The sequence below is a fragment of the Carassius carassius genome, chromosome 37 (assembly GCF_963082965.1).
Source record: "Carassius carassius chromosome 37, fCarCar2.1, whole genome shotgun sequence".
NCBI lineage: Eukaryota > Metazoa > Chordata > Actinopteri > Cypriniformes > Cyprinidae > Carassius > Carassius carassius.
Window position 1 is genome coordinate 8,200,933 of NC_081791.1, and position 13,759 is coordinate 8,214,691.

The 13,759-nt window shown below is 37.1% G+C and overlaps 1 protein-coding gene across 1 annotated transcript in view; it reads left to right on the top strand.

The window, feature by feature from the left end:
- Positions 1-13,759, top strand: part of LOC132117926 (neuron navigator 1-like) — a 140,601-nt gene that overhangs the window by 19,761 nt on the left and 107,081 nt on the right. Inside the window, exons 2-3 of the mRNA XM_059527292.1 lie at positions 1,483-2,334; positions 5,391-5,479. Coding sequence (XP_059383275.1) covers positions 1,502-2,334; positions 5,391-5,479 — 922 coding nt within the window. The 5' untranslated portion in view covers positions 1,483-1,501. The remainder of the gene's footprint in view (positions 1-1,482; positions 2,335-5,390; positions 5,480-13,759) is intronic.

The following is a 13,759-nucleotide window of genomic DNA, read 5'->3' on the forward strand; positions in this document are numbered from 1 at the left end:
TGTATTTGTGAGGACCATTTAAAGTAGTCACTCTGAGCTTCATTTCTCTTTCTTTGACACAGTGGTTCCTAGGCTCTTTATGAATTATCAAACTGAAAGAAGAAAGTGCAGCCAAATTAGAGTAGTCGAAAATAAAGATTTAAGAAATAAAGAAACCACAGTATGTTTAAAAGAACCAGAGACCAAAAAATGAAAGGCTACATGAAGTTTTGACCTTGTATTGTGTGACTCTTAGTTGAGGGTTTCAAGTCGCAAACATTAGTAAATCTCATTGCGTGATTAATTTCAACCGTGGCAACTCTACTTCACTAAAGTGCTTGCGGCTCGGCATTACATATCTCGGATCAAGCGTTTTGATCAGATCACGAAATCCCTTCTTTTTCACTGTGTAAACTGGTGACATGTCTTTACAGATATGCATTGTAATGGCTTGCGTTAATTCTTTCCATATGCATGAGGTTTTGCCCAGTTCCATACTACTGATGTCGCGCCTCGTTTCACAACAAGTTCCTCCTCCTGCTGCTCGGGATTTGTTTGTGGGATTTCTTTATCAGCATGATTATCTTTCTCCATGTTTTTCTTCTTATATACGCTTGTGTGCAGCTTCTCAATCGTTCTCACGTCCCGGCGCACTTCACGTGAGGTTAACCACGCTCACTAATTTAAACTTCACGGTATACACGGAATAGAAAAATCTGTAACGGTAGACATTTTATTCCGTCGTCACAGAATATACCGTCATACCGCTCAGCCCTATGTCCATACATTTTCAGTGCTAATTCATCACTGCTCTTCTTTAGTAAATCTGATAGTACTATTTTAATACCAAAAGACAGTAGTTTGCACCTACTTTGAGTAGTGCCTTTCACATTCACTTCAGCATCGGCATTTCTGTTACTCAGGAATGTCGAGAACCCCCTGTGGTTCCATCATGAGCTGCTAGAAGTTTGTAACCCCCCTGTAGAGAAACCTTGTAGGCTATTAAATCCTTGGTTTGTACAAGAGTTTAACAGTTTATTCAGGAAATGTAAAGATTTTTCTAAGACCTTTTTAACATATATGACAGAAAAATAACTGCTAATCCCCAAACTTCACGCTATCAGATTGTTCAATTGCAACACATATTCATAAAATGCTTACAGTTTGAATCTTTTTGAAAGATGGTCAGATTGTTGAACTGCATTTATAGAGCTGCAGATGTAGTTGAAATGGTTCTTCAAACCATTGTAACTCCAATATGGATCCAGAAAATGTGTAATACATTGAGTATTCAATGCTGTACATATGTCTTACATGTATAATTGTTCTTATTAGTATAATTTTTTATGGTTGAAGTTATCACTGAGCTTGAAATTGTGTCGTGTCGTGAGTGTTTTCCATTGACAAGCCAGTGGCTATGGAGCAGACACAAGATAATGAGAGTGTGCATGCAATTCAGCAACAATCACTGGTTCTCATGATGTTTGTTTCCCTTTTTTTCAGCTTCTGACTTGGTGCAACCATGAGTGGGGGAGTGAATGTAAAGAGTTTTCCACGAGCCCAAACGGGCTCTGGCATCCCTCTGCACAGGACCAGACTCCCATCCCCAAAACCTGAGCCCAAGAGCACCAGCAGTGGCCTTCCAAGACCATCCACACATGTCCCCATTAGCAACAGAACCTCCTGTAGCAGCAGCTCTACAGTTGTCTCCTCCAGAGATGTGCTAAGGGACACCACCCTCAAAAACCAGCATCTGCTACTAAGAGGCAGTCCACCTATTCATCGTGCTTCCACTACTCCTAAAACACAGACCCAAGACTCTAGGTCAGCCCACAGCAGTCCACAAGTTCGACGAAAAGAGTCCCCACTTTTGAGGGGAACTATGGATGGGTCCAGGACTGAGAGTTTGCTTGACCTTCGGTCCAATGGCAACAAAAACTTCCAGAGTGGAACCTTTTGTTCTCAGATAGGACAAATGGACAACGAAAACAGTTTGATATCAGAAGAACTCAAATGCCATGAGGAAAGCCCTGCTTCTGGAAGCAGTCAAAGCAAGACGGGAATCCCTTCATTCAGATTTAGTAACAAAAACTTGAGGCCTTGTCCAGCAGCCACTAACGTAGATACAGGTCTCCTCAGAGTCCATCAAGAGAGAGTGTCCCTGCAGAACAGTGCCTCCAGTAGTTTTTCAGATGAGGAGATGTGCACTCCAGATGATCTCAGTCCTGAGGTCCCACAGAAGCCAACCCCCGAGACAACTGCAGTCCCGAAACAGGAAACCTCTAGTGTTGAGATGCTCAAAGCCAAACAGTTACCAAAGGTCAACATGGCTGCTGTGGCACCGTTCAGATACAGGTAAGTTATGGAATTATTTTTAATGATTGCAGTGCTACTATGTTTAAAAAATCAGCTTAGACCAGGACAAGAAAAAAGCAGGGGTGCGTTTTCCATACTACTATGTAACTCGGGTTGGGTATCAATTTAGTTTTTAACAATACCGGTGCCATATCGATACTTTTTAAATGGTTCTGGTGCCTAAACAATGCCTGAACCGGTACTTAAAAAAAGTGCCACAAAAAACTATGGATAACATTAAAGAACATTAAAAATATTTTAAAATATATCCATAGCTTTCACATGCTCAATAAATGTATTTCATGATCTGGGTCATTGTTTAATACAAAACCTCACATAATGTAATAATAACTGGCCGAACACCATTCTTTGGGGTGGAAATACTAAGACTTTTGCACAGTAGTGTTTGTATAAAGTAGGTATAATTAGATTAAGTATATTTAAATAAGTATGTGTTCATATGTGTTAATTTCGCTAGAAGGAAACAGCTGCAGTGTGATGAGTAGTGAACGGAGCGAAAACTTTACAGTAGATGGGAAACCGATTGCTCCCTCATGACCTTTTCTAAACTGTATTTATGACAAAGAACTGCACAGATACAGATATTCTAACAATCTATCGATGAACAATCACCTTGTGTCCTCTGTTTCTGTTTGAGTCTGCTCACGCTGTTCTGCCGCGGTCTGCGGATTAAAGAGCGCGCTGAAAGACGGGGAGGAGAAAGGGCTTCTGCCGTTTATATATGAAATTTAAGGGGACTGACTTAGTAATCGCGAATTTGTGTACAGTTTATGGAGCTAAATGCAATATCCCCGCTACAAAAGCCTAGCGATGCCCATGCGTCTTGTGTACATTTCGGGAGAATCAGGACAAATATTTCAATTGATCGCTCAGGCATTTAAGAGTCACCGAAATGAGGCACCAAAATCTGCATTCTGATTTGGTTCAGTTCATACCGGTTCCATTGGTACCATATTGGCACCGGGTTTCGGTACCCAACCCTATTTGTAACTGGCTGCTTAACAACCATAGTATGATACGTCAGCGGAGAAATTAACAACAAAATATGCTTTTAACCACAGATCGAGAACTGTTACAACCACACATATTTGCAATGTTGTTTGTGAAGGTTAATGGGAAAGATGGTTTCAGGAAATGCTGAATTGTTAGAAAGGACAGAACTTTTGGTCATTGTGGGGTTTTAGTTAGTTGGGTCAGTGCTTTCGGAAATGCACCCCAAGTTGAAGTATTTTGGTTAGTGCAGATTTAGTTTAATGTGGACCAGTGTAATGTAGCCCTGGGGTTCTTAACTCAACAAAAGAGTTTAGCTCCTACCCTATTTAAACACACCTGAACAAGCTAATCAAGGACTTCAGGATCACTAGAAAGTTACAGGCTGGTGAGTTTGATAAAGGTTGGAGCTAAACTGGAAAGTGGACCTCGAGGGCTAGAGTTGAGAATCCCTGACATAGCATAGAACTGACTGTCCAAGATGTCCTCTTTGTTAAGGATTTTTGACCAAAGGAGTGCTTGCTAATTAAGCCATCTAAAGGGGATATCAGCACCTCATGCTTGAAACCAATATATTAAACACAACATCTAAAGACTAGCTATGCTGGTCTTTTCAGCAAGGAGGTTTTATACAGTAAGTGTACCTCACATAAATTACTTTGTTAACCCTTAGCTAACATATTAATGGTGCTTTTAACACTGGGTTAAGCAAAGTTTCACACATGTAATTTTAAAAGGGAATTAGTGCCACATTAAATGTTCAGATATTGTATTTTTAGGGATACAACAGTTTGTCACTGGGGCGGTATACTTGTACAGCCCTAAAATATGTATATTAGTACCACAGAGTTGTGATATAAAGGCACTATTATAAACCTTGTAGCTGTAAGTAAGGTACAAAATCACTTAGAGGGTATTTCCCAAGGTCTAGATTTTTGTATCTCAAAAAGTAGTTTTTCTGAGTTCACTTTAAACTAGAAATAAGAAGTCCTGCTTACAGTCAGATCCATAGTCAAGAGGATTACCCACTGAGGTCCTCTATGCAAGATTTAATGCATATAATATTGTTAACCATGTAAATATGCAAATAAGATAATAAACCCAGGGTTTACAAATGTCAGGTTTAATTAAGTCAGGATAAATTCAGCTCACTCAAGATAGCCCAAGATTACATTACGAACTGTTTTGAATAAATGATTCTGGGCTACACTTTTCAAGTGTGAAACATCCAAAAGTGGTTATCCAAAAGAACTTATTTTTGTTGTTATGATAAGCAGTGGAAATTCTAATCAGTGAAAATGCACTGTATCTTTGTACCAAGCTAGTGTGCAACAAACTGAATGAAACTTTATTAGTTTTCACAGCGTTTCAAGTGTTTTCAAAATTGTCTTAACTTGTTTTAACTGCTGCACATTTATTGTATTACATGGTTCATTACATTTCAAGCAATTCAGTTCTGTTGCTGTATAATTTGTCTTTCCTCTGTCTGTCTTTTTCTCCCCATTTCATCCAGTTTTGACAAATATGACAGTCCATCATTTACGCTGACAGATTAGCCTCCTTTTCCACTCGTAATCTTTCCAGTGCCGAACCAGTCATGCGGTTTAAGTTTCTGACCTGCTCTCAGAGACTGTGTCGCTCCTGCCCTCTGTATGCCTGCTGGGAATTCTGGGGCAGAGTAGATGCTTAAAAAGCTTCTCCTGCCAGCTCGAACACTCTCTGAATTATCTGCTCTAATGACTCAGTGCAGCAGACACCCGGTGGGCACAGGATACACTGGCATCAGGGTGACTGCCATGTTAACGTAGCTGAATATAAACCAGGCATTATATGGACAAAGCTGCTGATTGAAAATAGCACTGAAAATTTTCAGATTGGTATTTCTAGATTGTTAACAGACAAATACCAAGAATTATGCCATGTTTTTAAACTGCTAACATTCAATGCATGTTTGGTACATGTTTCCAAGTGGGTTTATTTTAATGAGACTCTTAGAAAGAGCAAGCATTGTGTCTAATTTACTAATCCTTTCTTATTTTATGAAGACTGCAGATTCAGGAAGACATATCTCTGGATGACTTCAGCGACTGTTCCTCTGACTCAATAGAAGTCTGCTGTGATGACCTCAATACTGGTAAGTTGTTGGCACTCTCATTTTATTACCTTTTGGATAGACTTTAATATTAATCTAAATAACCAGTTATGTTTTTAAATTATGTACACATCACAAAGTGCCAGATTTTGAACTTTAGAATTTTTGTGACCTTTTATATGTCCAATATGAGGTGGTCCTGAACTGAACTACATACATAAAACACACTAGACTGGCACATTCACCATCATTTACTTGTAAATGTAAAAGTTAGCTAATATATATGTTTGAAAAATTCAAAGTTCATTTTTGACATCAATATACATGTGTATATATATATATATATTTGTTTCTCTCTGTCCAATATTTTATAAAGTCTGATTTGTTAATTATCTTAATATTCATGCCAAGGTAAATCAAGCATGCAGTTAAATTAGGTTTAGTTGAAATTGAATGAATTCTGACATGACTGTTAATAAAGTCACATTGCAAAAAAAAAAAAGAAAAAAAAAAAAAAAGAAAGATATAGATACAGACGGTTGGTCTGGGAACGCCCCATCACGTGATGTGAATTTAGCCCGTGGGGGAAAACATTGCCTTGGCGCCAATTGAAATACACGGGACAATCATGCCGAAGAGTTGCTGGGTCGTTTTCTGTACCTCCAATAAACTAACAAATTATGAATTGAAGTTCTACATCCTTCCTAATAAACATACAGAACTGGAAAGGAGGACAAAATGGCTACAAGCAATGTGAGAATGATTAAGGGAAGTTGTGGAATCCCAAGACTAATGTGTATGTGTGCAGTCGGCATTTCATCACAGGCAGGCTACGTTAACATTGTGTTCATTATTAACGTTATCAAAACTGTGTAAGGTTGTTTCAGAAAGTGGCATGCATATATAATTAGCCTTATCATTCTACCTGAAGCAAAACTATGTAATGTTAGCCTAGTGTCGAACCTAAACTCGCATGAAAACGCGTCTGCTAAGAGGTGTAGTCTATGTGATACACCGTATACCCACTGGAAAAGGCCAAGGATTTCCGTATACCGACCTAAAAAAGCGTGAGGATACGTAACAACTAGGTTTTGTGTCTGAACTTTTACACTTTCATTCATAAATTCACCCCGTCTGTGTTTGCGAAGCGATTGAATCGCGGAATCCAGTCACAAATGGAACTGGCTATATAAAGCAGAACGTCACGGAATTTGGCTATTTTTGAATGAATACATCTACAACAGGGCTGTAAAATGAATCAAATATCGATATGGACTAGTGTATATGAATATTAAAGTTAAAAGAGACTACGATTGTTCTACACGTTTTTGTAATTCAAATACACACGATGTTCGCAGTGTTTTCCCCCACGCCGACTCCGCCCTCACCACGCCCCCAACTATGACTAGATGCCGACTGTATGTATTGTGATGCATATCTGATTTAATTAATTGCACGGAAGTTTGAAATTAAGAATTCCATTTTTCCAATTCCTATTTCCATATAGGAATTGACAGTGTCAAAATCAATGGAAGTTTTGTTGTTCAAACTCAAATATGTGGTACACACGAGGGAAGATATGGGCTATATTTATCTGCAGCGTTTGCACAAGACAGACTGAGCTAAAGAAAAGAACAAACATGAAATCTTTCCTATGGCTTGATTGGAATCCTAACAGTTGAAGACAGAAAGCATTAATTATATCCTTCCATATACTTTTTGGCCTTATTCTCCATCTCTAAGTGCCCTTTTGCCCATGGCGGTGGGTGCGTAGTGCGTAGAGAGTGATGTTTTCCATTCACTACAGAGAGAGTGAATACAACAGTCACAAAGACAGTCTGACACACTTTGCCCTAGTCTGACCCTCACTCAGACAGGCTTTATGCCAACCAGACCACCCCCAACTGTAGATGGAGAGTTACAGACTCTTTTACACTTAAACTATTAAATTTAAAAGTCACAAAAAAGGGTTTTACAGTCTGATGCAATAGAAGAACCTCTTAAAGCTCCAAAGACAATGTTGTTGCTTGAAAGTGTTGCTTTTACAAAGAACACCCTTGCAAAAATCCAGAACACCCTACCAACTCAACAAGTATATCAATGATTCTTGATTCATGAGACTTTGCTAAACCGAATCTACTGTAAGGAACAACTGAAGAACCTTTATTTTGAAGTCATTTCAGTATGGTACGAAGGTTATATATCTGATGTGTTCATGTTCACAGTGTGTATGCACCCACAGTTCATTTGGACTGCATATTTGAAGGTATATCACATAGAACACATTGTAATTTTTGCGGAACACTTCACAAATTAAATTAGTTGTGCTATTGCTGAATTTGATTAAATTTCTGGTTTAACATGCAGCTGTTGATAATCTAGAGGTTTTAGAGAGAGACTCTCACAGACTACATCAACAGTGTAGATTATGTGCATACTTTGCGGTACTTTAGGATTATAGTCTTTCTGTTTTCTGAATATTTCAGATGACAGCATTATTAGAAAGACCTAAGCTTGATAAGGATTACAGATTTTTCAGTTGTAATGGAACCTGTGTAAAAAATTCCATGCAAAAGAATGTTTTGTTTTAGTGATATACTGATATTTTGATTAACTGGTCATTGTTTAGGGATGTTTGCTTTAATTACATTGATTATACACTACAGATCAAAAGTTGCCAGTTGGTAAGATTTTTTTAAAAGAAGCTCTTATGCTCAACAAGGCTGCATTTATTTGATCAAAAATACAGCAATATTGTGAGTTCTCATCAACATCACTCCAGTCTTCAGTGTTGTATGATCCTTCAGAAATCATTCTAATATGATTTCCTGCTCAAGAAACTGTTTTTATGTTGAAAAAAGTAAATAAATAAAAACAGCTGCTCAATAAATGTCCTGAAACTGTGAAAAAAAATGTTTAAGTACTTGATAAGAAGGTTCAGATAAACAGTATTTATTTGAAAATCTTTTGTAACATTATAAATGTTTTTACTGTCACTTTTGATCAATTTAATGTATCCTTGATGGATAAAAACTCAACATGAAGTTCCAGGACAGAAGAAAGGTCGACTAATGATCTGAGTGTATGTACTGTATGCTTGTCTGTTGGTGATGAGTGGTCAGTGTGTTGTGTGTGTGTGTGTATTAGCATTGAGCTATCTGAGAATGTGTGTGTATAAGTGTGTGCTGGTGATAAGTGATCTGTGAGTGTATTAGTGATGAACCATCTGAGTTTGTGAGTTAGTGATGACGAGTGATCTGGGAGCGTAAGCGTTTTAGTAAGTGGGCTCATGGGTTTCATCGGGTTTGATATCAGGTCCACCACAGAGAATCAACAAAAGCCCATCTGCAGGCTGAATAACAATTTTCCCATTTCAACATCTGCTGGCTGCCTTCATCTCAGATGGTTGATGCACAAACACACACGAATGTCCACCGACATATTACATTGCCTCATCTTTCACACACAGAGACATCACGTCTCTACCAGCGTAGGGAGAGACAGCAGTTATTTATGACTACCATGTGTTAACACCCTGCACAAGCAGATGAGATAATCGCAAAGAAAACATCACAACACAGTCAAGAACTGCACTGAACATCTGCCTTGATTCTCTCAGCTTCTTTGAAGCATCAAACCTGAAGTTTTTGTGTTTTCTGTTCCACTAGTGTCTGTCTTATCATGATCTCACCTCCTCATAGTAGCCATCATGTTGAGGACATGACATACTATGTTAGTCTATTTGAATCTGTAGAGCTGTAGAGTTCCATTTAGCAATTTTTTCAAAGCAAAAGCTTAACACACACACACACACACACACACACACACACGCACACACACACACACACGCGCACACACACACACACACTGTGGCTTTTACTAATGTATTTAATGTTGTAGAATAAAAAACATGAAAATATCTTGAAAATATCCATTCACTTTGGGATGATGGGACTAGAAATGCTCAATTGTTTCCAGATTTTTATTTTTTTTAAAGGCTGCTGTATTGTATAAGAGCGGGCAATATCTAAACATGGTTATGTTACGAACAAGCAGGCCAGGTTTTTAAACAAAAAACAACAATTTAGCTGCGAAAAGCAAGTTTCTTCATTTTTTTTTTGACCTTTCAAAAGTAGAAGCTAATAGCATATTAATAGCATATGTGTTTGCAAGAAAGAAAAAAAAAAAGTATTATTTACTATTACATATAAATTATTACACTGTAAATTCAATGTATGATTTAATATTTGTTATACATTTTTCTTCAAAAGCGTTTCAAAATGTTTAAACAATAACACAATATTACAAGTGTTGACACCAATCTTTTCATTGAATTTAATTTTAAATGTGCTTAGCACACTTAGCTAATTATTGATATTTCAGGTGTAATAAAAAACTAGTTTGGAAACAATTTTTAACAGCACATCTCATACACTAGCATATAACAGTGTATATTCTGACACATACAATATCATATTACACATACTAGTAAATAGTATGCATACTATGCAAAGAATGACATTTTTGGTATGAATAGTTTACTGTATCTCACAATTCTGTGCACTCAACATGACCTTCAATTTCCAGTATGATGACTGAACCCAAAGGTCACATCCTGTTATGTGACAACAATGTACAGTAGCATGCTACAAACTGAGCAAAAATATAAAATTTGGCGCAGAGGCATATTTGTATGGCAATATATATATATATATATATATATATATATATATATATATATATATACAGTACAGACCAAAAGTTTGGACACACCTTCTCATTCAAAGAGTTTTCTTTATTTTCATGACTATGAAAATTGTAGATTCACACTGAAGGCATCAAAACTATGAATTAAAACATGTGGAATTATATATGGAATTATATAAATAACAAAAAAGTGTGAAAAAACTGAAAATATGTCATATTCTAGGTTCTTCAAAGTAGCCACCTTTTGCTTTGATGGCATTCTCTTGATGAGCTTCAAGAGGTAGTCACCTGAAATGGTCTTCCAACAGTCTTGAAGTCTATAATCATGATTGAGAGATGAATTCCTCAAAAGTCTGATGGATCATAATTGATACTCACATTTTAACATTGTTTTTTTTTTTTCCAAAAAAATAACGTATGGATTATCAAGTAATATACTTAACAAAAGAATGCAAGGTTGTGGTGCTGATGTTGGATTTCATCTTCTATAATATTACAAATGCAAAATCCATTTTGCACATTCGATTTTATGTCAGTCTATAAGCATGACTATATAGTCACACATTGTGTGACCCATCTATATGAAGTGTAATCCCTTTGTTCAGGAGCAGATTAAATGCTTATGGCAGCTTTTATTAATGCTTCCAGGACAGAAGACCAAAAGCTGCCAGATCCGGTTTATGGCAATTAATTGGGAGAAAACCTTTAGCATTTATGCTTAAAGGTTTTTGACAGATTGCAGAGATCAAGGCCGATTTATTATTTAGCATATGGCAAGGAGAGGGAGGCAAAACTGACCCGCTGGCTTTAAGGCAAATCGCAAATCAGCACTGGCCTCTTTTTCAATTTGGCTCTCCAGATCTGACTTCTCCAGCAATCACATTTTGAATGCTGAATTTGAGAATCAGCAGTGAAGTAGAATGCATATGAACTGCAATCAACCATAAAGGTGGATTGCTTCACAGTCACACATACAGTACGTAGTGATGAACTTATGCCAGCAAAGCCTATTAGCACGTTTATCCAGAAGCATCCAAAAACAGATTGAAGGATATCATCCCTTGTTGCTTGTTAATCGTTTGTTTTGGCACACAAATCACTCAGTGTTTTAATGCATGTTTTTCTTCCTAAAGAGTATAGTTTTGAACCCGTTTCAAAGCTAAGATGCTCTGTGAAAAGGTCATGGACTGTTTGTACAAAGAAAGAGCAACATTAATTTCTTAAAATCGAATCATAGTGTTTCTAGTGGATGAGACGTGAGACTGGGCATTGAAAAACAGGTGCTCTTGGGAAGCTTTTACCTCAAGGTAAAGCCACTATAAATGCTAATTGCCCTGATGCCAGGGGGGACAAGTGTAATAGTGTCACATGAATGCTGTGCAGTTGTGTGCGGCTGTGTAGCCTCGTGCTCAATTAGACATGGTCACTTATCACGTTAGCTAGGGTTTTGTGTTTTCTGAAAAAAAAAAAAAAAAATTGAGGATCTAACATCGTTCTTCTATGACATCACTGTGAAAACCCTTTAAAATAAATAAATTTTTTAAGAGTGTAGAGTGTTGAGGGTGGTTGCCAGTGTTGTTTTATAAATAATGTTTTTATTTGTTATTTATTTATTTGTTTGTTTGTTTTATCAGCATGTTGGCTATAGGGTGTTGTGGATTCCAGGATGTGGTTACTAAAGTGCTATTTTGTGTCTAGGGTGTTCTGGTATCAAAGCATTGCTTTGTGCAGTGTTATTTTAGTATTATTTATTTACTATTATAATATTTATTTATGTGGCGAATCAGCCATTGTTTTCATTTTAAGTTTTAATTTCAATTTGTTTACATCACTTTTTTGTGCATTTGCCATTTTTATTTGTTTTTGTTGTTTAGTACTTCAGCATAAACCTTTTTTTTATTTGTTAAAATACAAAATTGGTTTAATAAATTAAACTAAATTAAACAAAAACAAAAAAAGGTCTAAGAAATGACCAATAAATGTAAAAATATAATTACTAAGAAACAAGTACACTGAATTAAACATAGAAATTAGGCAGAAATAATGATATAGTATTTTCTTGTAAAACACACTCCAATAATCTTTGTTTTATGTTTTTTTCAAAAAAAATCTTCTGGGTGGGTCACTCTGTACTGAATACTTATTTTTGCTTCATACTTCCTTTCACTGGCCTGCAGGAACAAAGACATTTCAACCCATACCTCTTCTCTGATAAAGTCTGATAACAAGAATTCTGCCATCGTTTTAAATCATTCACTAGTAATCACAGTGGTAATTTGTTAAAAGGGTCCATCAGGAAACATTATATCAGGATGATCAGATAAAAACGCTAAAGTGATGCTTCCTAGTCTTGCAAAATGGCTAAACAAACACAACAAAGAGAGAGATAGAGATGGTTCACTAGGACTGGAAATTTCCTCTGTTTGCTTCAGTGACAGATATGATTAGCCATTAACATCACTTCCATTTTACGTAAAGGCTTTTTTAATAATCTGTAATATACTTATTTACATATAAGTCTACAATTATATGATTTTATTGCAGCTGTCTTAAGAAGAATTGTCTTCATATCTTGGAAAGGGAACTGGTTTGTGGCTCAGAACATTGCCTGACAGCCTGCAGGAGTGTAATTTTGAATTCAGTGGAACATCGTAGTTTATTTGAAAACAGATAGCAGACCCATGGTATGATCAGTTAACACTTTACTCTGCTGAGTGGGAGAGTGGAGAGGAATGGTGCTATTTCCTATCATAGTCATCTCTTACAGACATGAAATGATGTGAGGGAGTAATAGTATGTGTAGGGTGTTAAAGGGATTCTCCTCACTGACACACGGCCGCATGAGAACACAGGTGTAGGTAGTGCAATAGAAGCCATGAATCTATGGTCCAGCTTTAGTCTGGCTTGTAAAAAGCTAGTCTCTCTGGTCTCTGTGGCTTTGTTTGGAAAGCTTTGCCCTTGGACTGAGTCATACTCGGGTGTGGTGTAGTTTAGCCATTAGAATTTTTACTTTTTGAGAACGGTTTAACAATTGAGAAAACTGTAAACAAATTTATTCAACTGAGTGTTATGGAAATACTGTAGCTAAATGAAATGAAAGCATTATTACCTCTTAAAGCATTGTTTTTGTTTCCTTATGATATTGCTTCAATATGTTGTGAGCTTTACACTTACAGCAATGGTAACAATGATAGCTACTTTTATTATGAAATAAACTTTATGAAATTAATCTGTAAAGCTTCTAGTGCAGTCTTGTGCTGGAAATTTGTTTTTTAGGAACAGGTATATTTATTTCCTCTTCAGGAACTCGAGCTGCGTCGAAGCGCTACGGGGAACGCGTCTAGCGTGAGCGACTCTAAATATCGTGTGTCATCAGTCCAATGGAAGAGCGTGACGTCACGGGCAGGGTGAGGTAAGCCACCAGGAAGCTATAAAAGCATGTGTTGCGCAGCTGGCGTCAGCTTTGCGTCTTCAGCAAGCGCTCTGTGTGTGAATGTCCTCAGTTTGTCTTGTTAGTCTTATTTACTGTTGTCTGTCCAGTAGAGCTCCAAAACATGTCTAAGAGCAAGGCGAAAACAATGCATTTAAAAGGCGAATCCGGATTGCATTTCAGGC